This window comes from Triticum aestivum, chromosome 4A, assembly GCF_018294505.1.
Source record: "Triticum aestivum cultivar Chinese Spring chromosome 4A, IWGSC CS RefSeq v2.1, whole genome shotgun sequence".
Lineage (NCBI taxonomy): Eukaryota > Viridiplantae > Streptophyta > Magnoliopsida > Poales > Poaceae > Triticum > Triticum aestivum.
In genome coordinates this window covers 675,488,895-675,510,961 of record NC_057803.1, presented here as the reverse complement: position 1 = coordinate 675,510,961, position 22,067 = coordinate 675,488,895, and the positions used below count along the sequence as shown (strand labels likewise).

The following is a 22,067-nucleotide window of genomic DNA, read 5'->3' as shown; positions in this document are numbered from 1 at the left end:
TGTTTTATGCTATTTTACCTTAAGGGTGTTTAGGTTCTACCTGATACTGATGATCATGTGCTAAGAACAATTATGTAGGGTTGGGTTCGATGACTATGAGGATGATGATCGTATGACTTATTATTAATAACGAGTAGAAGTTGTATGATGATGCATGATTAGTAGGACTTGTTATTATATATGATGATGTATGATGCGAGCATGCATGAGTTATTATATCAGCGGGTAAACCAAGAACGAAGATATAAGAGAGGACACTTCTCTCTATTAGCTAGCTATAATAATAACCTAAAAATAACCCCCAAAACCCCTAAAGCAGCCACTTTTCAAAAAAAATGGACTTTTGGTTCCGGTTGGTGCCACCAACTGGGACCAAAGGCCCCCCTGACTGGGCTCGGCGGACCGGCCACGTGGAGGCACATCTGTCCCGGTTCGTGTTTGAACCGGAACTAATGGGTGCAGGTATTAGTAACGACCCATTAGTCCCGGTTCATGAACCGGGACTAAAGCCCCTTACGAACCGGATCTAATAGGTGTTTTTCTACTAGTGGCTACTGTTTCGATTAGCAATTCTGAGTTTATTCGGGTACTATTCTGATTTTTATTCGGGTAATTGTTCATGCACTGTTCACTGATGTCATGGTGTAAAAATGGACGACCAAGAGCTTATTTTTTTCCCATGGATTACTGTTCATGTTAATATACTGTTTCGTTTTACTGTTTTGAGCCTCAACAACACCATCATTTGAAAGGATCGGGAGACGATCAAGGCGTCTCTTCATCTGTGGAGAGAAATGATGTGTAGAAAAATCTTAAATCTTAAACCTCTATATAAGACGTGTGGGAGGAGAAAAATGATGTGTAAAAAAAATCCCAGTTTTTTTAAACAACGCGTGTTTTTTTCTCCAGGGATACTTTTCACACAAGACACTGTTCACTGCAAGTAATGTTTTGTCCACTATTTCCTGCTGGCCCGTACATGAACAATGGAAGTGAGTGGATTGGGTGGTGTCTGTTGTATTCAACCTTAATTTTGTTGGGAGTTTCATTGCGACGTAGAAGTGCGAGGGATCATGGTTGTTGCGTGTTATGTATGTTTGTTCGGGTTGATCGGGGAGTCATCGAGTTTCTTTATTAGCGAGTAGTCCGCATGTGGTTTATATGTATCGGTTTTCGCCCGGTTTTCCGTTAATTAACCAGGCAATTCTCTTCTTCTTAATTAATCGATGAGGCAAAACTTTTGCCTCCGTTTCAAAAAAAAAGTCAGAAAAAAGAGAAAATGGGAAAGCTTTTGTATCTATAATACCTAAATAGTTCATCCCCACTATGTTATTTCTCTTGACATGCAGCCTATCCACATCAGCAGCACTGCCAGGTCAGCATTTAGTTAGAGGCTTACATGCGGGACCCACTACAGTAGAAAACAGCCACGTTCTCTTCAGTTACTGCTGGTAAGACCCATCGCCACCCGCCCAGGATCCCTCACATGCAAGACCGGTGAGCCAGCTCCCTCCCGCGCTCGCCACACACTGGCTTGCGGCTCCGCGCAGGATCCATCCTGCTACATCAGCACCTTACATGCGGGACCCACTACAGTAGAAAACAACCACGTTCTCTTCAGTTACTGCTGGTAAGACCCATCGCCACCCGCCCAGGATCCCTCACATGCAAGACCGGTGGGCCAGCCCCCCTGCGCTCGCCACACACTGGCTTGCGGCTCCGCGCAGGATCCGTCCTGCTACATCAGCACCTTACATGCGGGACCCACTACAGTAGAAAACAACCACGTTCTCTTCAGTTACTGCTGGTAAGACCCATCGCCACCCGCCCAGGATCCCTCACATGCAAGACCGGTGGGCCAGCCCCCCTGCGCTCGCCACACACTGGCTTGCGGCTCCGCGCAGGATCCGTCCTGCTACATCAGCACCTTACATGCGGGACCCACTACAGTAGAAAACAACCACGTTCTCTTCAGTTACTGCTGGTAAGACCCATCGCCACCCGCCCAGGATCCCTCACATGCAAGACCGGTGGGCCAGCTCACCCCTGCGCTCGCCACACACTGGCTTGCGGCTCCGCGCAGGATCCGTCCTGCTACATCAGCACTGCTAGCTTGAGGGAAAAACTTTAACGCCACGTTCGGTTTCACTAGAGTAAATAAATCCTCCTTCCGTTTTCCCCATCGCTACCCCTTCCATATAACTGACGAATGAATCTACTACCCCTATAAAAGGAAGAGAGGGGCAGATCCAAACAATCTGCACCGTACAATTCTCAGATTTAGTGTACTAGATTCATTCCATGTTTAACACCAAGCCACTAACCACGTTTTACCGCTAAATAGGATTTGGGTGCCGAAAAATAAATCCCGTCCCGATGCCCTCGCCCCACCCACGCCGCCCCCGACGCCATAACCTCCCCTGCATCTTCCCCGTCTCACCTCGCTGTCGATACACGCCCCAACCGCCACGCCTGCCCCCCAAACATCGCCGCTGTGCGAATCATCGCTGACGCACACACGCAGGCAGCACCTCACATCGCCAGGACCATAGCCTGTCCAACTGGAGTTCCCACCGACCGCTCCACCGTCGGCCTGACTGTAGGTCAGGGCGCTTGTCGCCGGCGAAGCACGCGGGACCTGTCGGTGCCGTTGGGGACTTTGACGCAAGCGGGGTGGCGGCCGCTGGTGAATGTGGCCGCACCTCAGACCAGGGCGCGTGGCGGCCCAACGACCTCTCTGCCGCCGCCTCCGCCCTCCTCCGGCCCTATATCCTACGGCTGCTCCATCCATGGGTACCTGGCCACCATGGCATCTCAATCACATCTTTTGTTGTTTGTTTTTCAGATTAATATGGACATGTTGTATGCTATTGTGGATAACCAATGGCCTCCTTTTCCTGTAGTTAGGCGACTTGAGGAGCATAGCAACACAACGGGAAGGTAAGCAACGAAACTTCAAATGTACGAGTTGCTTGGACTAGAAATTTCTGAAATCCTCACTAATCAGGAATTCAATATGTCCTCATAAAATTTCAGGAATCCTGATGGCAGCTGTTTGTATGTGTGCCTAAACGTCTATGCTGGTAAATTGTTGGTTAGAGAATACGAAATTGGTTTGCTTGTTCTCTGAGTATAGATGACCGTTTTAGTGTTAAAATTTAGATCTTGGCTACTGGTTTACAGTTTGCTGCCAATTTCTTCTGTGTTCACACCTTGTGTACATCCAATACAACGAGCGGTGAATTAGCTTTAGTTATAGAAACATATATCATGCGCTTTTTTTAGAGATTTGATCTGAATAAGTGAGGGCCTCGGGACACTAATGAAACAATAACAATATCTAATATCCGGTGGATTGTCTTCTGCAGGAATAATGAATATGACTAACCCATTTCTAGAATCTGCAGCATCACTAAAAACTCAGAATCACATTGGCCTGTGCATGAAGTTTCAGGGAAACATGATGAGGTAAATAGAGAAACTTTCATGAATATTAGATGGCAGTTACACATAAAACATTATTATTCTATCATACCCTAAATAATTGGATTAAAGTTTAGCGCTTTTGGAAGAAGAATAGGGATGATAGTAGGATTGATTTCTGATGTTAGAACTACTAATCTTAAAGTTGTTGACTGCCCTTTAATAACAACCCACACCTTCGCTATGGAAAACATATATTTGTTACCTCATAGTAATAAACATGCTTGCTGCAAAACACATGAACGGAGATTGCACTGAGACACACATATATGAATTGTGCACATTGGTCTCAAGCTACAATTTGAGTGCATGCGTTGCTTACGATGAACCGCTGAAACTCTTGCTTTCTCTCTATTCTGCTGATAGAAGCAATGGCACATAGCTCACACTCCACTTTTATTTGTGTTATTGTGATATTTCTCTTTTCATCGAAATCTTGACTTTGGACATATTTGTTGTTTTTTTATATTGGTGTGACCTTGTCCGCCTTATATTGTTTGGTGATTACAATATAAATTCCCGAGATAGTGCAAAAGTGAACAGTTTAGCCATTGAATAGTAATTATTCTACTGAATTGCAATGAAACACTCTTCGTACTTCTTGGACCACTACATGGCATGATCCTGAGCATTATTACCTTGCTGCTGCCTCATGGAATTTCTTGTGTGCCACACTGCATGATCCTGAGGTTAGCCTCAACATAGTTTTATGATTTGCTTTTTTGTGCCTTTGGAGCTCTTGTTTTTTTATGCTTTTCGTTTCCAAGTTTCCCAAACGATCAACCCAAATAGGTAATTTTTGTTTTACTGCTTTAGGAGCACTTGCTATGTGTCAACGGATAACTGAAGTCTGGTTGCGTCTATGAACACTTGGAGATTTTGTAGTACTTTTTCCAGGAGATAAGCTAGCATGAGTAATAGATGACCAACAGTAACTAATTACATTTTTTGCTTGACGGCCTTATTGTCTTGTAGGAAGGCCTCTGCACCCCCTCCCGACAATGACACGCTGTGCATCTCACCTGGCCACCCCGCATCCCCTTCTGAGATTGCTTCTCCCATTGAGAGTGAAACTGTTCTATGAAATTTGAGATGTATATATATTCAGATGAATGCAGTTTCATCCATTGCTGAAAGAAATGTGATATCCAATTTCAGGTTTTCTGAAGCCATGATCAGCTAGGGATTGGATAGCAGAAGCATGGCGTGTATAAGATCTGAACATTGAAGACTTGCAATGCAACTCAATGGTATGCCTTCCTCAGTTCCTTGTAATCTTTGAAGCCTAAATTCTGAACTGTTTTTTATACAAGCCTAAATGTTCTTACGTGTTACTGCTTTTGTACAAGACAGCATGAGTACAACATCTACAAAAGTATTTTTGGACTATTTTGTGTGCATCTGGCAACGCATACATTAAGCTGTCGCCATTGCCCATCATCTCATAAACTCTATTATGGGAAGCATGGTTTCGTTCATCCCATATATATCAGTATATAAGTATGTTACCTTCTGTATAATGTTGGTGATTTGTCCATGCAAATATTTAATTAAGCAGTGTTTGTCTTCTGCATCTTTTTTATATATTTTTACCACGACAGGGATGGAGCTCTCGGCGATGTGGAGCTCAATGTATTTCAGGTTGTTCTATACAGTGTTATTAGTGTTTTAATATATACTTATTTGCATAAGAAGTTCGCATATGTTAGTGATTCCTCTCGGCAAAGGAAATATCCTCCCTTCAATACAATAAATAAATTCAATATTCATGCGCTAAATGAAAATCGTTAGTTCATTATTACTACATTATTATCAGCTATTGATTTTGTAGTATTTATTAATTAGTAGTGCCTCACTAGGATGAACATGTATTTTCTTCTCCGCAAAAGAATGATTTTTCAATGGTTTTTCCGGGCTGTTTATTTTTCAGAAATTGTGACCTGCTGAATTCTTTTTCCCTTACTGCACACATGCACATCATTTTAATTTGTATGCACTTCCCAACTTGTTAGTGCCATCGTACCATGTTTGTTAGTCATGCTTTACTTATTATTTGGGCACCTTGGGGTAACATCTTGCCAATGTTTGTTCAGAATGGTGAATACATGTTCAACTCGAAATCATATTACCTTTCATTATGTTGGAAGGAGAAAGCCTTTAAAACTGGATATATGTAAGAACGCTGACATTTAAAACTATCCTTAATTTGTTTATATCTTTGTAAAGCACTTATTTATAATGCTTGAGTTATCAGGTTAGTCACATAAAACAATACGCACTTGCACTTTCAGGCATACCTAGACTTGATTGCCAGTTGCTCTACTCTAGGTACGGTGTTGGTTTAATACTAATACCTTGTCTTCAAACTTTAACCGTGGAAATTATATGGCTCGTGTAAGTGCTAATACTTTCACCTTCAAGTTTAGCAAAGTGACGTACTATTTTCTAATGTATGTGAGGATATATGGCGCTTTATTGCCTGGCAGGCTCAATCTTGATGACACAACTAGAGTAAGTACTTGGAGAAAATTTTATTAGTTACGATATCTTTATTAAGAGGTTTCATTGACAGTGAAGTCCAAAGGTAGAGCTGAACATTATATCATGCTTAAGAATGTATGTGACTTCTATAATAGTGTTTGTCGTACCAGCATCTCTTTTACAGAACAAACATATTTTCTGTAGTATCCTAGCTTCAAACTATTTCCCGGTGTTCTTTTGTAAATTGTGCTGATGCATGTAGAAGTACTCAGGCAGTCTGATAATTTATCATTTCATCTCTTTTTCGCCATGAAATGTATCAGTTAATCTTACAAAGTTGATATGCTACTCACTTCAGGCACAGACTCCATGCCCATCGAGTTGCCTTTGTGATCAGCCAACACACTGTAAAACTGAGAAACTTGTGCTCGACCGCCTCCAAGAAGTAGAAATTAGTGAATTATCAGGAACTGAACATGAACGTGATTTTGTGCAACGGTTATTCAGTTGGGCAACAACCTTAAAAAAGTTGACAATGTCTTCTCATCAATCGATCATGAAAGCAAGGCCAAGGGGTTGTGCCAGATGTTATGAAGCTTGTCCACATTGGAACTATGTATCGAATTTTATGTGCACCGCTGCTTGGTGGGGAAAGTTCTGTATGTTCCTAGAGATTAAAACACTGATTTGTCAATTCTCTTCGCAAGCTTCTGGTTTGTGTGGTCCTGTTGTGCTCAGGAGTCAGGAGTGGTGACGAATTCATGTTGTGAGAATATGTCGATGCTGTTGAGACTGTCTTTCTAGGATGCGTGTTTATCTCTGTAATCTGTATGAAACTATGGATTCTAATTAATTTGCTAAAATAGTAGCTGCTTACCCTGATTTCTAATAGCATTTGTTGGGTGGGGCGCATTGCTGTTTATTAGTCGAATGGTGATTTCTGCTGAATTTCTGTTATTGTAATGGTATATGGGGTTGTAAGTTCATTCTTTTGATATCATTGTAAAGGTATGGCTCTTTCATGATTTGAACCTTGCACCGGTAGGGTTTCCACAACACTATGTATGATCTAAACAATGGGCGAAAATATTTATTGGAGCATTTGTTTCAAACAAATGATTTTTATAGTAAGATATTTCTAATATTTAAGTATGCGTGATGTATTTTAGATAGTACTGTCTCAATATTGTGTGCCCGATTGTTATTGAGATTAACAAAATATTTAAAATTATAGTGAAAATGTACAATCTCCAATAACACAGTGGGTATTAATATTTATATTTGTTAAGACGTGCGTTGCACGTGCCGCTTACTAGTCTAATCAAATCAGAAAAACTTCATTGGCTTTTCCCTTCCGCTTCCCCTTCCCTAACTGACAAATGAATATGATCACAAAAATCCACCACCAGGCGCATGTGGCCGCGCATCCTGTACGCCATTCCACCTCGGGAGTCCTCCAGAGTGATCCGGCGAGCACAGTGTCGCTGCCATGTGACACTGGTGAACCAGCCCCGGCGAGCGAGGCCCGACATCCAGTGCGACCCCGGTGAGCGGCGGGGTCGAGCCGCCCCACGACCCAGGCGATGTTGCTCTCACCCCGTCGACAGTACCAGGCGTCCCGATCGACACTGCTAAATGTGACCTAGCCACCATGCCATCCATTGCGCGCGACGCCGCTCCGGCGACCACGGCTGCTATTCAGGTGTAGCCGCTCCCGTGGGCGCTGTGGTCGTCGGTGGAGGTCTCTCCGGGCAAAATCTGCTGACAACAAACCACTCACGGAGGAGTTTTCTGTGATTTCAATCCTGACTATGCAACCCTGGTGGAGAAGTACCTGGGAAAGGAGGTGGAAAATCGGTTGCTGTAACTGCGCCTAGGCATCCATCTGTTTGAGGTAAGTTGTAGCACAGTTAGGCCACAAATTGACCTGATATTAAATGTAGTATATACGACTCAGTGGGATATGTTTCTTCAGAGGTGTATACTACATGCTTCTATTTTTGGACGATGTTTGGTGATTATATGAGAGTGTCATTTTCCTTGATTTGCTTCAAAGGTGTGGATTTCTTATCATCGCTGACCATGTATTTCCTTTTTCGTGCTTTTTTTTTAGAAAAGGAGGAAGCACCCCGGTCTCTGCATCTGGACGATGCATACGGCCATTTTATTAAATATTAAGCACAAAAGACCTTACAAAGTAGTACATCAGTAAGCCTAAAGCCACCATCTAGGCAACATCTGTCGCTACTCCTACCCCCTTGATGCAGTGGTGTCGAATGTCCGAGCCTAATACCAAACAGACATTGCACCAAATCCTAATATCTAATGCCGGATGCCCCATCCTAGCCACATACCAGGACTGGGTCACACGCCCGTCCGGCGCACTCACTGAGGCTGCCGCCGCCTTCTTCCACTGATCCATCTCCAGAGCAGTTACTGACGCACAGACCTTGCCAGGCCTGCCGTCGACACCACCATGGCGCCACACAGCTCGACCACCCGGCGCTCGTCCATCACTAGTAGAAAAGGGGCAATGGTCCAGGCCAGGTCAGCCCATTAGTCCTGGTTCAATCCAGAACTGGGACCAATGGGGGCATTGGACCCGGTTCATGAGCCCCGGGGGCCGGCCGGGCCAAGTGGGCCATTGGTCCCGGTTCATCTAGACCTTTTGGTCCCGGTAGGAGTGACGAACCGGGACCAATGGTCCTCGCTCCTGGCCCACCACTATTGGTCCCGGTTGGTGGCATGAACCGGGACCAAACGCTGCCCTTTAGTCCCGATTCATGGCACCAACCGGGACTAAAGGGTTGGTCCTCGTTGCGGCCAGAGTTTAGTCCCACCTCGCCAACCGAAGGGGGCTCACACCGGTTTATAAGCCCCTCCCTCTCTGCCTTGTTGAGCTCCTCTCAGAATGAAAATAGATGCCCTTATACGGGGAATTTGACCTAAATTCATACTGAATTTCTCTGAAGTTAGTAGAAATTTGATATGAATTTAGGTTGAATTCTCTCTATAAGCGCATCCATTCTCATTTTTTTAGTAAAGTTAATCACAACTATTTTTTCTTCTATTTATTTGTGACTAGTTTTTTTCTTTTCTGCTATATTTAATTTTTTCTATTTATTTCTGAGTTGTAATAAGTCATTAAAAATAAGCATCTATGCTCATTTTTTAGTAAAGTTATTCACAACTATTTTTTTCTATTTATTTCTGAGTTGTAATGATTCATTAAAAATAAGCATCTATGCTCATTTTTTAGTAAAGTTAATCACAACTATTTTTTCTTCTATTTATTTCTGAGTTGTAATAAGTCATTAAAAATAAGCATCTATGCTAATTTTTTTAGTAAAGTTAATCACAACTATTTTTTCTTTTATTTATTTCTGAGTTGTAATAAGTCATTAAAAATAAGCATCTATGCTCATTTTTTTAGTAAAGTTAATCACAACTATTTTTTCTGTTTATTTCTGAGTTGTAATAAGTCATTAAAAATAAGCATCTATGCTCATTTTTTTAGTAAAGTTAATCACAACTATTTTTTTCTATTTTTTTGAGTTGTAATAAGTCATTAAAAATAAGCATCTATGCTCATTTTTTTAGTAAAGTTAATCACAACTATTTTTTCTTCTATTTATTTCTGAGTTGTAATAAGTCATTAAAAATAAGCATATATGCTCATTTTTTTAGTAAAGTTAATCACAACTATTTTTTTTTCTATTTATTTCTGAGTTGTAATAAGTCATTAAAATAAGCATCTATGCTCATTTTTTAGTAAAGTTAATCACAACTCTTTTTTTTCTATTTATTTCTGAGTTGTAATAAGTCATTAAAAATAAGCGTCTATGCTCAGTTTTTAGTAAAGTTAATCACAATTATTATTTTTTCTATTTATTTCTGAGTTGTAATAAGACATTAAAAATAAGCATCTATCCTCATTTTTTTAGTAAAGTTAATCACAACTATTTTTTCTTCTATTTATTTCTGAGTTGTAATAAGTCATTAAAAATAAGCATCTATTTATTTCTGCTATATTTATTTTTTTCTATTTGTTTCTGAATTGTAATAAGTTATTAAAAATAAAAAAGAGGCGCAATGCTCGTTAACTCGCTTCAAGCCTTTCGGAATAGTGTAAACTACACAACACATAGCTCCGTGCAGTCTACCCTATTCCTCAAGGCTTGAAGCGAACCAACGTGCAGGTGAGCATTGAGCCTCTTCTTCATCGTCTCTGCACTCAGGGCTTATAAACAGCTGCGAGTGCCTCTCGCTTGGCGAGGTGGGACTAAAAAAACAGTTGCAGAAAGAATCAACTAAAAAACAGCTGCAGAAAATAAATAAATAATTAGATGGTCCATTGGTACCAATGCCTCTCTTTAGTCCCGGTTGGTGTCTCTAACTGGGACCAATGCCATTCTTTAGTCCCGGTTGGCGGCACCAACCGGGACCAAAGGTCTTTGTTTCCCGCCCTTTGGGCTGCTGAAAAGAGGCCTTTGGTCCTGGTTGGTGGCTCTAACCGGGACTAAAGGGTGCATTGGTCCCGGTTTGCGCCACGAACCGGGACCAAAGCGTTTGCTATATAAGTAGCACTTAGGAAAATTTCAGAACCGCGCCACCCACTTCGATCTCTCCTCCTCCTCTTCCGACGCCGTCGTCCCCTGCCGCCCTGACGCCGTCGCCGCCCCGCCCCGCCCCGACGCCGCCGTCGCCGCCCCGTCCTGCCCTGGCCCGCGCCGTTGCCGCCCCGCCCTGCCGCCCCGACATGCCGTCCCCTGCCGCCCCGGTCCGTGCTGTCGCCGCTCCGCCCCGCCCCGACGCCGCCATCCCCTGCCGTGAGCAACTTTTTATGATTTTTGTTAGATTTTGTTAGATTATTTTTATATTTTTTTTGTAGTTCATAGATTTTTTTGTTAGATTAAATGTGTAGTAATTTAGATGTGTAGTTCATAGTATGTTAATTTAGATTGTGTAATTAATTTGTTCATATTGTGTTAGATTTTTTTCCGTTAATAGATTTTTTGGTGATATTATTGTTGAATATGCATGTTTGTATGTTCATATATATATGTAAAGATCGAATATGTCAAATTTTTATGATTTTTTTCTGTTCATAATTTTGTTCATAGAATTTTAATGATTTTTCTGTTCATAGTATTTAGAAAAAGGAAAAAAAATAAGAAGAGAGAGTGTTTAATATAATTAGTTAGAAAAATACTAGTTTATTTTTAGTAAGTACTATTTTAGTTTATTTATAGTAAGTGCTTCATATATAGTTGAACTAGCTAGTTGATTTAATAAACTACTTTATTTTACTATACATAGAAGTAGTTTGTTTTTAGTAAGTACTACTTTATTTATTTATAGTAAGTGCTTAGTAGTTGAACTAGCTAGTTGATTTAATTAATAAAACTACTTTATTTAACTATATATAGAAGTAGTTCCCGCATCGACGCCGGCGATGCCTATCCCGCATCCTCATCGTCGTCGACTCGGCGGTGGAGGCCTGCTTGATCAGGGCCATGTTCGGGACTGGGCCCCGCCGGGCTGGTATTGGGAGGTGCTACCTTCCGGGGGATGTAGGTTGGTGAGGAGGCAGCCCATTGTTGACCCGATCCTTGTTTGGTGGCGGTCGCGTGGGCCAGTGACGGTGCTGAGGCTTCCGGACACCGCGGAGGTGGTACATCACCATGTCAGCGAGGAGGACGAGCACGTTCGTCGCTACATGGTTGCATTGGAGGGCAGGTTCGACAATACCTGGCAGGTTCTTCATGAATCTCACTGGAGCTATGATCCTGTGATGGTTCCTTATCTTTGGGTGTCCACCGCCCACGACGATACCCGTCGGGCGCTACGATTCTAGTTGTATTAGTGATGCTATATTAGTGATAATATTCGACGATGTACAGACACTAAGAGATGATGTACTTTTGCTAATAATTATTGAATGCATGCTAATTTGAATACTACTTTATTTTATGATTTGATTTTGCTTATTTTATGATTTGGTTTTGCTTATTGAATGCTCATATTGGATAAGTTCTCCTTCATTCCCGTGTGCTAGACAATTTGGTGTAATAATGCACTCGGGAATGAATGGAGGAGCTAAGTACATCACCGATAGTCAGCCCATGATTAATAATAATGATCTAGTTTAATATTTGAATTATGAACATAGGCCGGAAATGTCGTACTCGGACGACGAAAACTGCCCGGGGGAGTGCGACTGGTGCCACGACGACCGAGGTATGTGCGACAGATTCGTTGAGCTGGACGAAGATAGGTGCTTCAGCATTAAGCTCGAGGAGACCTTCGATGTTCATACGGTACGCAACGACGACAATAGTTTTTTTCGTAATTAAGCACAATTTCAACTATTTTAACGTGTATTTTTCATCGTTTCCAATTCGACTAGCTTATCCCATGCTATGCAAGATGCTATGTCTTGGAGAGGATGGGTTTTGAAGACCATGAAAGTATGGAAACCAAAATAATTATCCTAAGTACCCATCATGGTGTGGATTTTCAAGTAAAGTTGTAGAATGCTGAGTGTGTAACCCATTTTGGTTGCAAAAATTGGGAACCACTTTGCAAGATGTATGGTTTTGATGAGGGTATGCTTGTCACCATGGATCTTGGTGATCCTACAATCGAGCAAGAGAGACCTTCGATTTGGGTCTTTGTGGATACACCTCCAATTCTTCCCCCATCTGAGCTTAACATATTTATTAAGTAATTCATATTGTTTATTTCAAAATAGTTGACAACTTATTTCCATTGACAGCTTATTTTCATTCTTCAAAGAATGTGCGGAAGATGGTAGACAGAACCTACTACACCGAAGGCTCCGAATTAACTTACCAGGAGAAAAATCATCTAGTCGCATTTTGTACTGATCTTGAGAATTACAATATCTACAATCAAACTCCTCAACATTATGGTCAATACGTTCCACTAGTGCACGTGTTGAACTACGGTAACTACCATGGAGATACACTGGTAAGATTTTTTACTATTACGACATTCGTGCATCTTTTTGCACACTTGTAAACTAGTACATCATCCCGAATGATTATGTGCCTCATCTGATGTATACGCACGGTACCTTTCATGTTTTGAACATACAACCAGGTCTTCCTACGAATGTCAACTGTCCATACCGGGTTTCTAAAAGAAGTGGAGACATGACAATCAAAGAATGGAAAAAATGTATGGACAGTCGTAAGGAGCTTATTGGAAGCAAAAAGCAGCGAAGGGCAAGAATTGGAGACAGGATGATCGCCATTCTTCATAATGGAGAGTCAGGGTCTATATTGTTTTATGCTATTTTACCTTAAGGGTGTTTAGGTCCTACCTGATACTGATGATCATGTGCTAAGAACAATTATGTAGGGTTGGGTTCGATGACTATAAGGATGATGATCGTATGACTTATTATTAATAACGAGTAGAAGTTGTATGTTGATGCATGATTAGTAGGACTTGTTATTATATATGATGATGTATGATGCGAGCATGCATGAGTTATTATATCAGCGGGTGAAATGAACATATATAGCAGCAGCGTTGGTAAACCAAGGACGAAGATATAAAAAAGGACACTTCTCTCTATTAGCTAGCTAATAACAACCTAAAAATAACCCCCAAAACCCCTAAAGCAGCCACTTTTTTTTAAAAAAAATACATGGACTTTTGGTCCCGGTTGGTGCCACCAACCGGGACCAAAGGCCCGCCTGGCTGGGCTCGGCGAATCGGCCACGTGGAGGCACATCTGTCCCGGTTCGTGTTTGAACCGGGACTAAAGGGGGGAGGTATTAGTAGCGACCCATTAGTCCCGGTTCATGAACCGGGACTAAAGGCCCTTACGAACTGGGACAGATGCCCCCTTTCTACTAGTGCATCCAGCCGCATCCGTCGTCGATATGCAGCTGCACCATGCCGCCACCACTCATCGTCAATGACGCGGTAGATACAACGCCGCACCACCTGGCAACCTCCACACCATCGCCACTGCTGGAGCTACTTGGAGCCCACCATCCACAACATCTCTCCCCCCAACAACAGTTCCTCCCAAGACGGCGTCTCCATGGAGGATACGACGCGCAGGACGCCGCCGCCGCCCAATCCAGACTGAATTTTGGACTTTCGTCCGGGAGGGGTTCAGAGGTGGATAGGGGGGACCTCGGCTTCGCCTCCAGGAAGGCTAACATCGTCAAGTGACGTCGCTGATGCCGGGCCGAACAAGCCGACCAAAGTTTCCTCCAGTCCCCATCCTATGCCACCAAACCTCCGTGTACTCCGGATCCGGCAAGCCACGATCCGAAACCCGTGAAGATGAAAGAGCCATGGGGCTCAACCCACCAGAAAGGAGGATCGAGAAGAGCTCCTTATAGATCTCCAGACGCCGAATCCAACGATCCGACGTGGCCAGCGATGATCATCACCACCCCCGCGGCGGCCGACGGAGTCCAAAGAAAGGATCCAGATGGATCCAATCTGAATCCGGCGGCACCCGCGACCACCGGTCAGGCCAACACAGCCACCACCTCACGGCACACAGGTCGCCACCACCGCGCCGCGCACGACGCTGATGGGAGACCCGTCCGCCGCGCCGCCGGACCCCACGTTCACCCGACGTTCCTCTGGATCCCGCTGTCCCGCGCGAGCCAGGACGGAGAGGATGGGAGAAGCCCCGCCACCGTTCAGCCGGCCAGGCTTCGCCCGGCGGCGCTATGGACGGCGGCGAGGAGGGGGAGAGGAGGATGAGACTCGAGGGGCGGCGGATAGGGTTTTCTTCGTGCTTCTTAGGAACTGAGAAGATTAAAGTATTGAATGCAATGTTCAATTATACGGAAAGATTTAATACGTTCAGGACTATGATCATGAGAAGTCTGTTGGTAGAGGACCAAAGAAGCTTTACTATCTTATATTTACTAATTGGAGGCACCATACGAGTAACCACGTTAATCCTCAGTAACTAAGAAAACTAGCCACCCGATATTCAAATTGTGTATTTTCCACCATCGGATGCTATGCCTCAAGGAATCCTCGAATTATGTCCCACCTTAAACCATCTACAGCAGGAAAAAAAATAGAATCCATCTCTGGCCCACGTATAGCTAGAAAAAATTAAACCATCTACAGCAGAAAAAAAGAATCCATCTCAGGCCCACGTATAGCTAGAAGAAAAAAGAATCCATCTCTGATGGTCTCTTCCCTCTCTGCTAATCTAACCCTTCCCACGTACAGCCTAAAGAAACTACCAACACACCAAGCCCTAGGGCTGCTCCTCCTAATACTGTCTTCCTAACAGTCAACCCCACCGATCCAACAAACTTTAGCGCTCCTCCTCCTCTGTCCAATCTGTTGTCTTCCGCTGCAGCCATCTAAAACTGTTCTTCCGCATCTCTTGGCTCCATTATCTTTGAATCTCTACTACCCTACCACGGAGCAACACATCTTGGCTAGGATAAGGTCCTTTTAATCCCCTTAGTTGCCATGCCCCGACCAAACCGCAATGAAGTGCAGAAGGAGGTATTTTTGGATTACTAGATGAGTTAGATTTAGGAGGAGGAGGACTGTACTAAGGACAGTTTGAAGCAGACAACAGGCTAAGCCCTTCTAAACAGGCAACTAACGTTGGAAGTTGAGGCGCTGCTGGAGGTGCTTGCTCAGTTTTTTTATTCAGGCATAAGCATCGTGCAATTGGAGATGGTCTTACAGTCTTAGAACACGACGCATGACCAGAGTTTGCAATCTACGGAGTGGAAGCAAGCAGCTGGGCTTGGTCTACACTTTTCCTGACGTTGGGTGGCAAGTTATGTGTAAAGATGAACCATATTTGTTGGTTTATCTTTATTATTATGTGTGGTCTTTCATTTTCAGAAATTATGTATGTGTTTTCAGAGTACCATACAGTTCATATTTGTAGCAGTGAATTGTGCACTTTGACAATGATCGAATATTATCTGGCTAAAGCTTCTTATTACAGAGTAGACAGTAGAAGATGTACGTCCTTGCAGAGTACCCAGCGAAAAGCCCAACCAACCATAAGGATAATCAAACAGAGTGCTTAAACGAGGATGTATAGTGGGCGAATGAGCTTGCATCCACGTCCCGGCTGCAGCACCTGTCTCTAGGGGAAGCAATTGGCTTCATGCAGAGTTCTGTTTTATACATGTACATGCTGGACTGCAGGCTTGATTATTGGGACCAATTATAATCACTAATTTACTCTTTTTTGCATGTTGCATAGATGATGCATGAGCTCATATGATTTTGAAATCCTGATCCTATGATTAGTTGCAGGGAGCTAAGCTAAGGGAGTATTGCCGGTGTGATGTTGGTACGTATAAACATATGTTCTATGCATTTACTTTGAGCGTGTACGCAGGGAAAAACATGTGTGAAATCCTGGACTTGCCATACTTAAAAAAGGGAGACAGTTAAGCCATCGCTCTGTATGAAATCATCCATGAAAAATAACTGTTATATAGTAAATCAGTATGCATGTGTTGGTCTTAAAATGAAATATTCTGAAAAACTCTTCATCAATAACAGAAGTAGAAATCCAGGGTCATCCAACCAGCATTAGTGTAAAAATAGATATAAATGAACAGGAGAAAGCCATCTCATTTGCTATGGCTAAAATCAAACAAAAAAAATTATATCCTTTTACCATACTTATAGAACGTAGGCATGCCCAACCCGTAGTTGCAAAAGTAATAAAATAAAAGTTAGTCATGAAAGGTTAGGAAAAACTATTATAGGTGGGAGAAGTAATGGTCAATATAATGCTGAGTTTTAACATAAAATTTTATCATATTTTCACGGCAAAAGGAACAAATGTATACTAGAATAGAGCTCAAGGAAGCGATTACATTTTTTTACTAACTTAGCCTCCCATACGCATCAATATTTATTGACCTACACTATATTTGCTTGAACTTTTATAATCACCGAGTTCAGGAGAGTATATAACGTGCACAACAGATTTCTGATAAACAACTACACATCCAGCCCGCGAATACATTCTTAATACATTTTGCATTACACAAATAGAATCCCATATTGTAAATTGTTCCTATTTTCTAAGCCTTACAAAGTTTAGCATATAATAAATGTCAACTGTCATGTGGACCTTATTATAGTGGATTGTAATCGATAGATCTTGATAACTGTACTTAAAACTAAGGACAAGTATCAGAGAGTAAATGTAGATAGAGGAATCACAACCGATAGGTTAGTATACATGTAACAAAGCAAGTCCCAATGTGGCAAGCACATGGATGCAAAGTCCGGCCATGCACCTGATAAGTAAGTAGCTAACCAGGAACTTAAAAGTCACACATGCCAATGTGGATGCATCAGATCAGATGGTTTTGTGCTGTAAAGACAAAAGAAAATTTGTACAGTAAAATTGAGTTTTTAATTAGAGCACTCAACTTCCTTTGTTAGGACAAAAATGCTTATGAGAAAAGCTCTACAAAGATGATGACGAGTCGAACGTGCAAAATCCTAATTATTACTGTTTTCTATATTTTAATATTTGTCCCTAATTTCAGTATTCACCCGGGCAAGTATACACATGGCCAAAATACCTCTATGCATAATCATAGACATCTAGAATAAGTTGTTTCAAAATAATTTTTCCTCGTTATGGTGCGGTGCAAGCACTACTTTCCCTTGGGAATATATGTAGTATAATCAAAATAACTAGGTTCAAATTCTCATGGCTTCTAATATGTGTTAGTCTCTCCTCTCCATAAATTGACCCAAAAATTCTAACTCAATCAAATTCCTATATATTTCTAAATCTTGCTATATTAATATATAAGTACTATATTATAAAAAAATGCCTACTTTCCAAATCACTAGCCCGTGCAGAAGCACGGGTTGATGACTAGTAAATCCTTAATTACGATGGACTTCACATTGTCTAGCATTTGACCTATTTATGTTGCACCTTGCAGTACGCAGAATATTTGAAAGCGGTTCTTCGGATGTTCATGCAAAGTACAACCGAATACATAGATGACAAATCATTTTGCTGCTTTATGGAGCAAGCAGGTAGATATTTGAACATATCATCAACAAGACGGGTTATCTATTCTATGGTATATACTCAATTTAAGGTTCATCCCTTTTATTTTATATATTTTTTGCAGTTGCCTCTCGTCTCAGTTCACTAAAAGCCCTGCTAGGCCGTTGATGTTCCTGTCCTCCTCTACTCAAGTATCTCTGTTATGAATCCAAACATGATGTTGTTTTAAGTATATATTTTCTTACCACATATAGATAGATATATGGCTCCTTTGCGAACCATTGGTATCCTGATACCCGACTATATATATTGTAGGGATAAACGTCCTTTGGTATACCTATATGGAAGTTCAAAAGCACAACGATCGGGATAAATGGGAAGTTAAGCACGAGAGCTCAAATCAGCACAAATACTGCAAGTTTTGCGAAGTATTTGATTGCCGGACTCCATGTAGTGCGTGCCCAATTTTCATTTGCTGCAATAAAAATCTGGAATATGCCTATTGTCTGAGGTTTGAACAAAAGAATTCATCATGTTTGAGATCCTAAACGATACAAATTTTCATTGTTTTTTAATTTGCTTAATGTAGCTCATTATTTTTCAAGTTTAGTTGCAAACAGATTCCGGCTGCAAGTTGATAATTTGGATATCGGTTCTTATTTATGTATAAGTTCTCATGGTATTTTCACCAGACTTTTGAGACAAAAGGAATTAGAACTCGCTTTGGGGGAAAAAGGGAGAATAAATTGTTATCTTTTTGCTCCGATGATATGATTCGTTCTGTTCTTATTATCGATAAAAGTTCCGTTCAAACATAGTAAGCTACTACAATGGCTAATATTCGTGATTAGTTTACATTATTTGCAGATTTGAAGTATGCATAGATTATTGATTTATCTCTTGATGTGTAAATTACCATTAATTCTTTTCGCATATTAAGTAAGCAAAGAATCTCAACATGACAATTTGTGCATTTCCATCCATAGCGTCCCCATTTTGAATCCATTTTCTTAATGTGTTTACATATATTAATATCTATGCAAGTCATGTGAGATTTCTTGTGGTGGTTGTATAATTCAGATTTTATAGTCTTTATAACTATACCCCAAGTACTTTGTCCATACCATTTTTTTCATCTTAAGATCATATATCTACTATGGAAACAAAGTTGTCGATTTATGTATTACCACCATATATGGCTAAGACCTCCCGCAACAACGCGCGGGGAATCATCTAGTTCTTACTTATGACTACTTAGTACTCCCTCCGTCTCAAAATAAGTGTCTCAACTTTGTACTAGCACTAGTACAAATTTGTACTAAGCTCAAGACACTTATTTTGGGACGGAGTGAGTACAATACACGCTCCAAATAATGTGTTCGTGGTGACGCCTATTCTGCGGTCGGCAACGCAACAAGGGCAGCCGTCGTGCTTTTTCGGAGTTGGCAAGTTGGAGGCCCACCTTTCTCTCCCCCACTATGATGATCGGCAACGTGTGTATTTTTGTTTGTTTCCTTGCATTATTTCCCTGTAATTTCGCTCGGTTTGGTTTCTCTCTTCCACAGAAAATGTGTGGTGTAACTTGTTGGTGATATTAATGGACAAGGGCAGTTCTCCTTATAAAATTGGTTCTTAGAACCAATAACTTTGAGCTATTTAACACAAACAATTCTTGGCCGATAGGCTCCATAGCTGACATGCATCAGACACTTAAAATCAAACATATAAATCGAAAGTACCTTTCTACACTCAACAGCAAATGCTCCCGGTGTGAACAGTAAAATCAAAAATTAAAAAAAAAATCTGATTTTTTTGTGACATACTTACACAAATGTTTGTTGTGTATGCAAAATTTCATCACAAAATCACATTCGCGGAAGTCGTGGCAAAGAAACAAAATCAGAGCTCCAAAATGCTTTCGTAAGTAACATTTTCACAGCATCGATTTTTTTATCATGCCTTCTACCAATGTGATTTTGCGATGAAATGTTGCATGCACAACAAACTTTTGCGAAAGTATGCCACAAAACAAATTCAGAATTTTTTAATTTTGTTTGATTTTACTGTTCACACCAGGAGCATTTGCTCCTGTGTGTAGAAATTCCACGTCATTTATAGTGTTTTCAGTATGAACGAACCAGCTGTAGTTACAATGAAGGCGTGTACTATCTATGGCGTAAGCAATGTTAGGTAGAAAGGGCGGTGCCTCTGTCCCTTACCCCTTGCAGCATGGCTAGTCCCAGCGATATGATTTACATAACAAGCAGGTCGATTCCCTCGACGAGGGAATCCGCGATAACTTTGTTTGCTGCTTCTGTGGGGTGGACAGAATCCCAGAACACGTACATTGTTGCGTTTCGGCAAGTCCCGATTGAGATGGGATTGCAGAGAAACACCGTAGCTTCCACCGTCCCTGTCCCACAGCATCCTCGCCTCGTCTCGGTGAACCCTGGCGCCAAAACGCAAACATACTCAGAGTGAGTGAGGCTGAGTCTATCATCTCGGTGAGCCCTAGCTGATAAGCTGGATCAAACGCCTTGAAATACTACTATAATCTTACCTTGTGAGCCAGGAGAGGTGACGAGGCTGTACACAGGTGTGTACAAATCTAGAGCTGCAATCTTGAGATCGTGGTACCGCTTCGACAGCAAGTCGATGGATGCGCTTAACTTTCTGTTGAACTTCCTGGCGTCATTGTTGAGACTCGTTACGCACGTGTCGTTGCCCCCATGGCCAAACACCGTGATTGTTAAGGGAGCACAACCAAAACTTGGCAAAGAGAAAACACCAATGCGCCGAGCTCCCATGCCGTAAAGTTCCTACAGTTAGTTCAAGGTTTGAGAAGATCATAATCACGAGGCCCAAAATTGCATCTTGCATGCTGCTCACCGCCACAGTGCTGTTGAAGATGCCGATAAGGAGGTCAGAGAACTGGTCCGGGGACTTGTGAATGAAAGGGTTGATGTAGTAGTTGAAGAGATAATCGTTTGAACCAGCACTGATGATATAGAGTGAGTCTGAGATGATAGACTCAGCCTGGCTGCTCCCAACTAGCACTACCAGCTTATGTCGGTACTCTTTGAAATGCTCTAATTGTTGGGACAATGGGATCACGTTCTGCATCACACAATTTGTCGAAGTTAGACATCGTTTACGCTCAATGAAAGTGGAGAAAAATATTACTCATGTAACAAAGTCTCATGTAACTCCTATGCCATTTGAAAATCAGATATATTGACTTAGAAAGGTGATCCATCCTCGTGTGACTGATGAGTTGATAACTATGGAGAATCAATATTTTTAAGGGGAAAGTCAAGAGCAGATCTAATACTAATGCATGTCAAAGTAAGGTTTGGCTAGCTGTCATTTTAGATGAGAATTAACTAAATCTCATCTAAATATCAAAAAAGGGAAAAAATCCTCATGAATTTCCGCGTATAAAATCAAATGCCATGAGTTACACATGAGACTTTGTTAGATGAGAATTAACAAACCATAATATATATACTTACATACATATGTGCCGTTTGGTCGTAATAGCCGGATTGGGCAGATGCAAAGTTAGCTCCACTAACAAGATTCTCCCCCGACGCCTCTGGGCTGAGATATGCAACGGGGGAGCTAGTAAACCCCAGCGATTCACCTGAAACCAATCATAAAATTTGTAACACAAGATCAAGAATTGAACACTTGAGGGATGCGTTTATCTAACAAGATCAATCGAGTAAGACTGCGACCAACCTATGAAATCGCTGAGCACCTTGCCGTTGGAAAATCTCCCTGTGGCGATATGGTCTTCAAAGTCCCTACCGTATGGAGGAAAATTTGCCTTGGCAATAGTCAGGATGTAGTCGTTGTTGCCTATGTCAAGCAACGAGTCACCGAACAGCATGACCGCAGGCACCAGTGGCCGGGCATCCCCGGGCTGTTTCCATGGTCCGGCCACAAGGGACACAGCCAGGAGCAGCAAGCACCTCATAGCCATAGGGACTTGCCTAACCATCAGTTGAGTTGTCTAGAAATGGATTTCATGAAATCCACGGCGATGCCGACCCTTGGAAAACCA

The 22,067-nt window shown here is 41.9% G+C and overlaps 1 protein-coding gene across 1 annotated transcript; it reads right to left on the bottom strand.

Annotated features, from left to right (window-relative positions):
• Nucleotides 1-20,065: 20,065 nt before the first annotated feature.
• LOC123083052 (GDSL esterase/lipase APG) lies at nucleotides 20,066-22,067 on the bottom strand. Its single transcript, XM_044505200.1, has 5 exons — nucleotides 21,743-22,067; nucleotides 21,514-21,644; nucleotides 20,891-21,118; nucleotides 20,562-20,820; nucleotides 20,066-20,450 (listed from the first exon to the last, which is right to left on the bottom strand). The coding sequence occupies exons 1-5, from the start codon at nucleotides 22,002-22,004 to the stop codon at nucleotides 20,254-20,256; spliced, it is 1,077 nt and encodes a 358-aa protein (XP_044361135.1). The 5' UTR covers nucleotides 22,005-22,067; the 3' UTR covers nucleotides 20,066-20,253.

Excerpts from the sequence above, each read along its gene's own strand:
- LOC123083052 (XM_044505200.1), bottom strand. The coding sequence starts at position 22,004 with ATGGTTAGGCAAGTCCCTATGGCTATGAGGTGCTTGCTGCTCCTGGCT. Across the intron at positions 21,119-21,513 it reads ACCAAACGGCACATATGTAT|AACGTGATCCCATTGTCCCA; the intron begins GTAAGTATATAT and ends TGTGTGATGCAG. Across the intron at positions 20,821-20,890 it reads TCTTCAACAGCACTGTGGCG|GAACTTTACGGCATGGGAGC; the intron begins GTGAGCAGCATG and ends AACTAACTGTAG.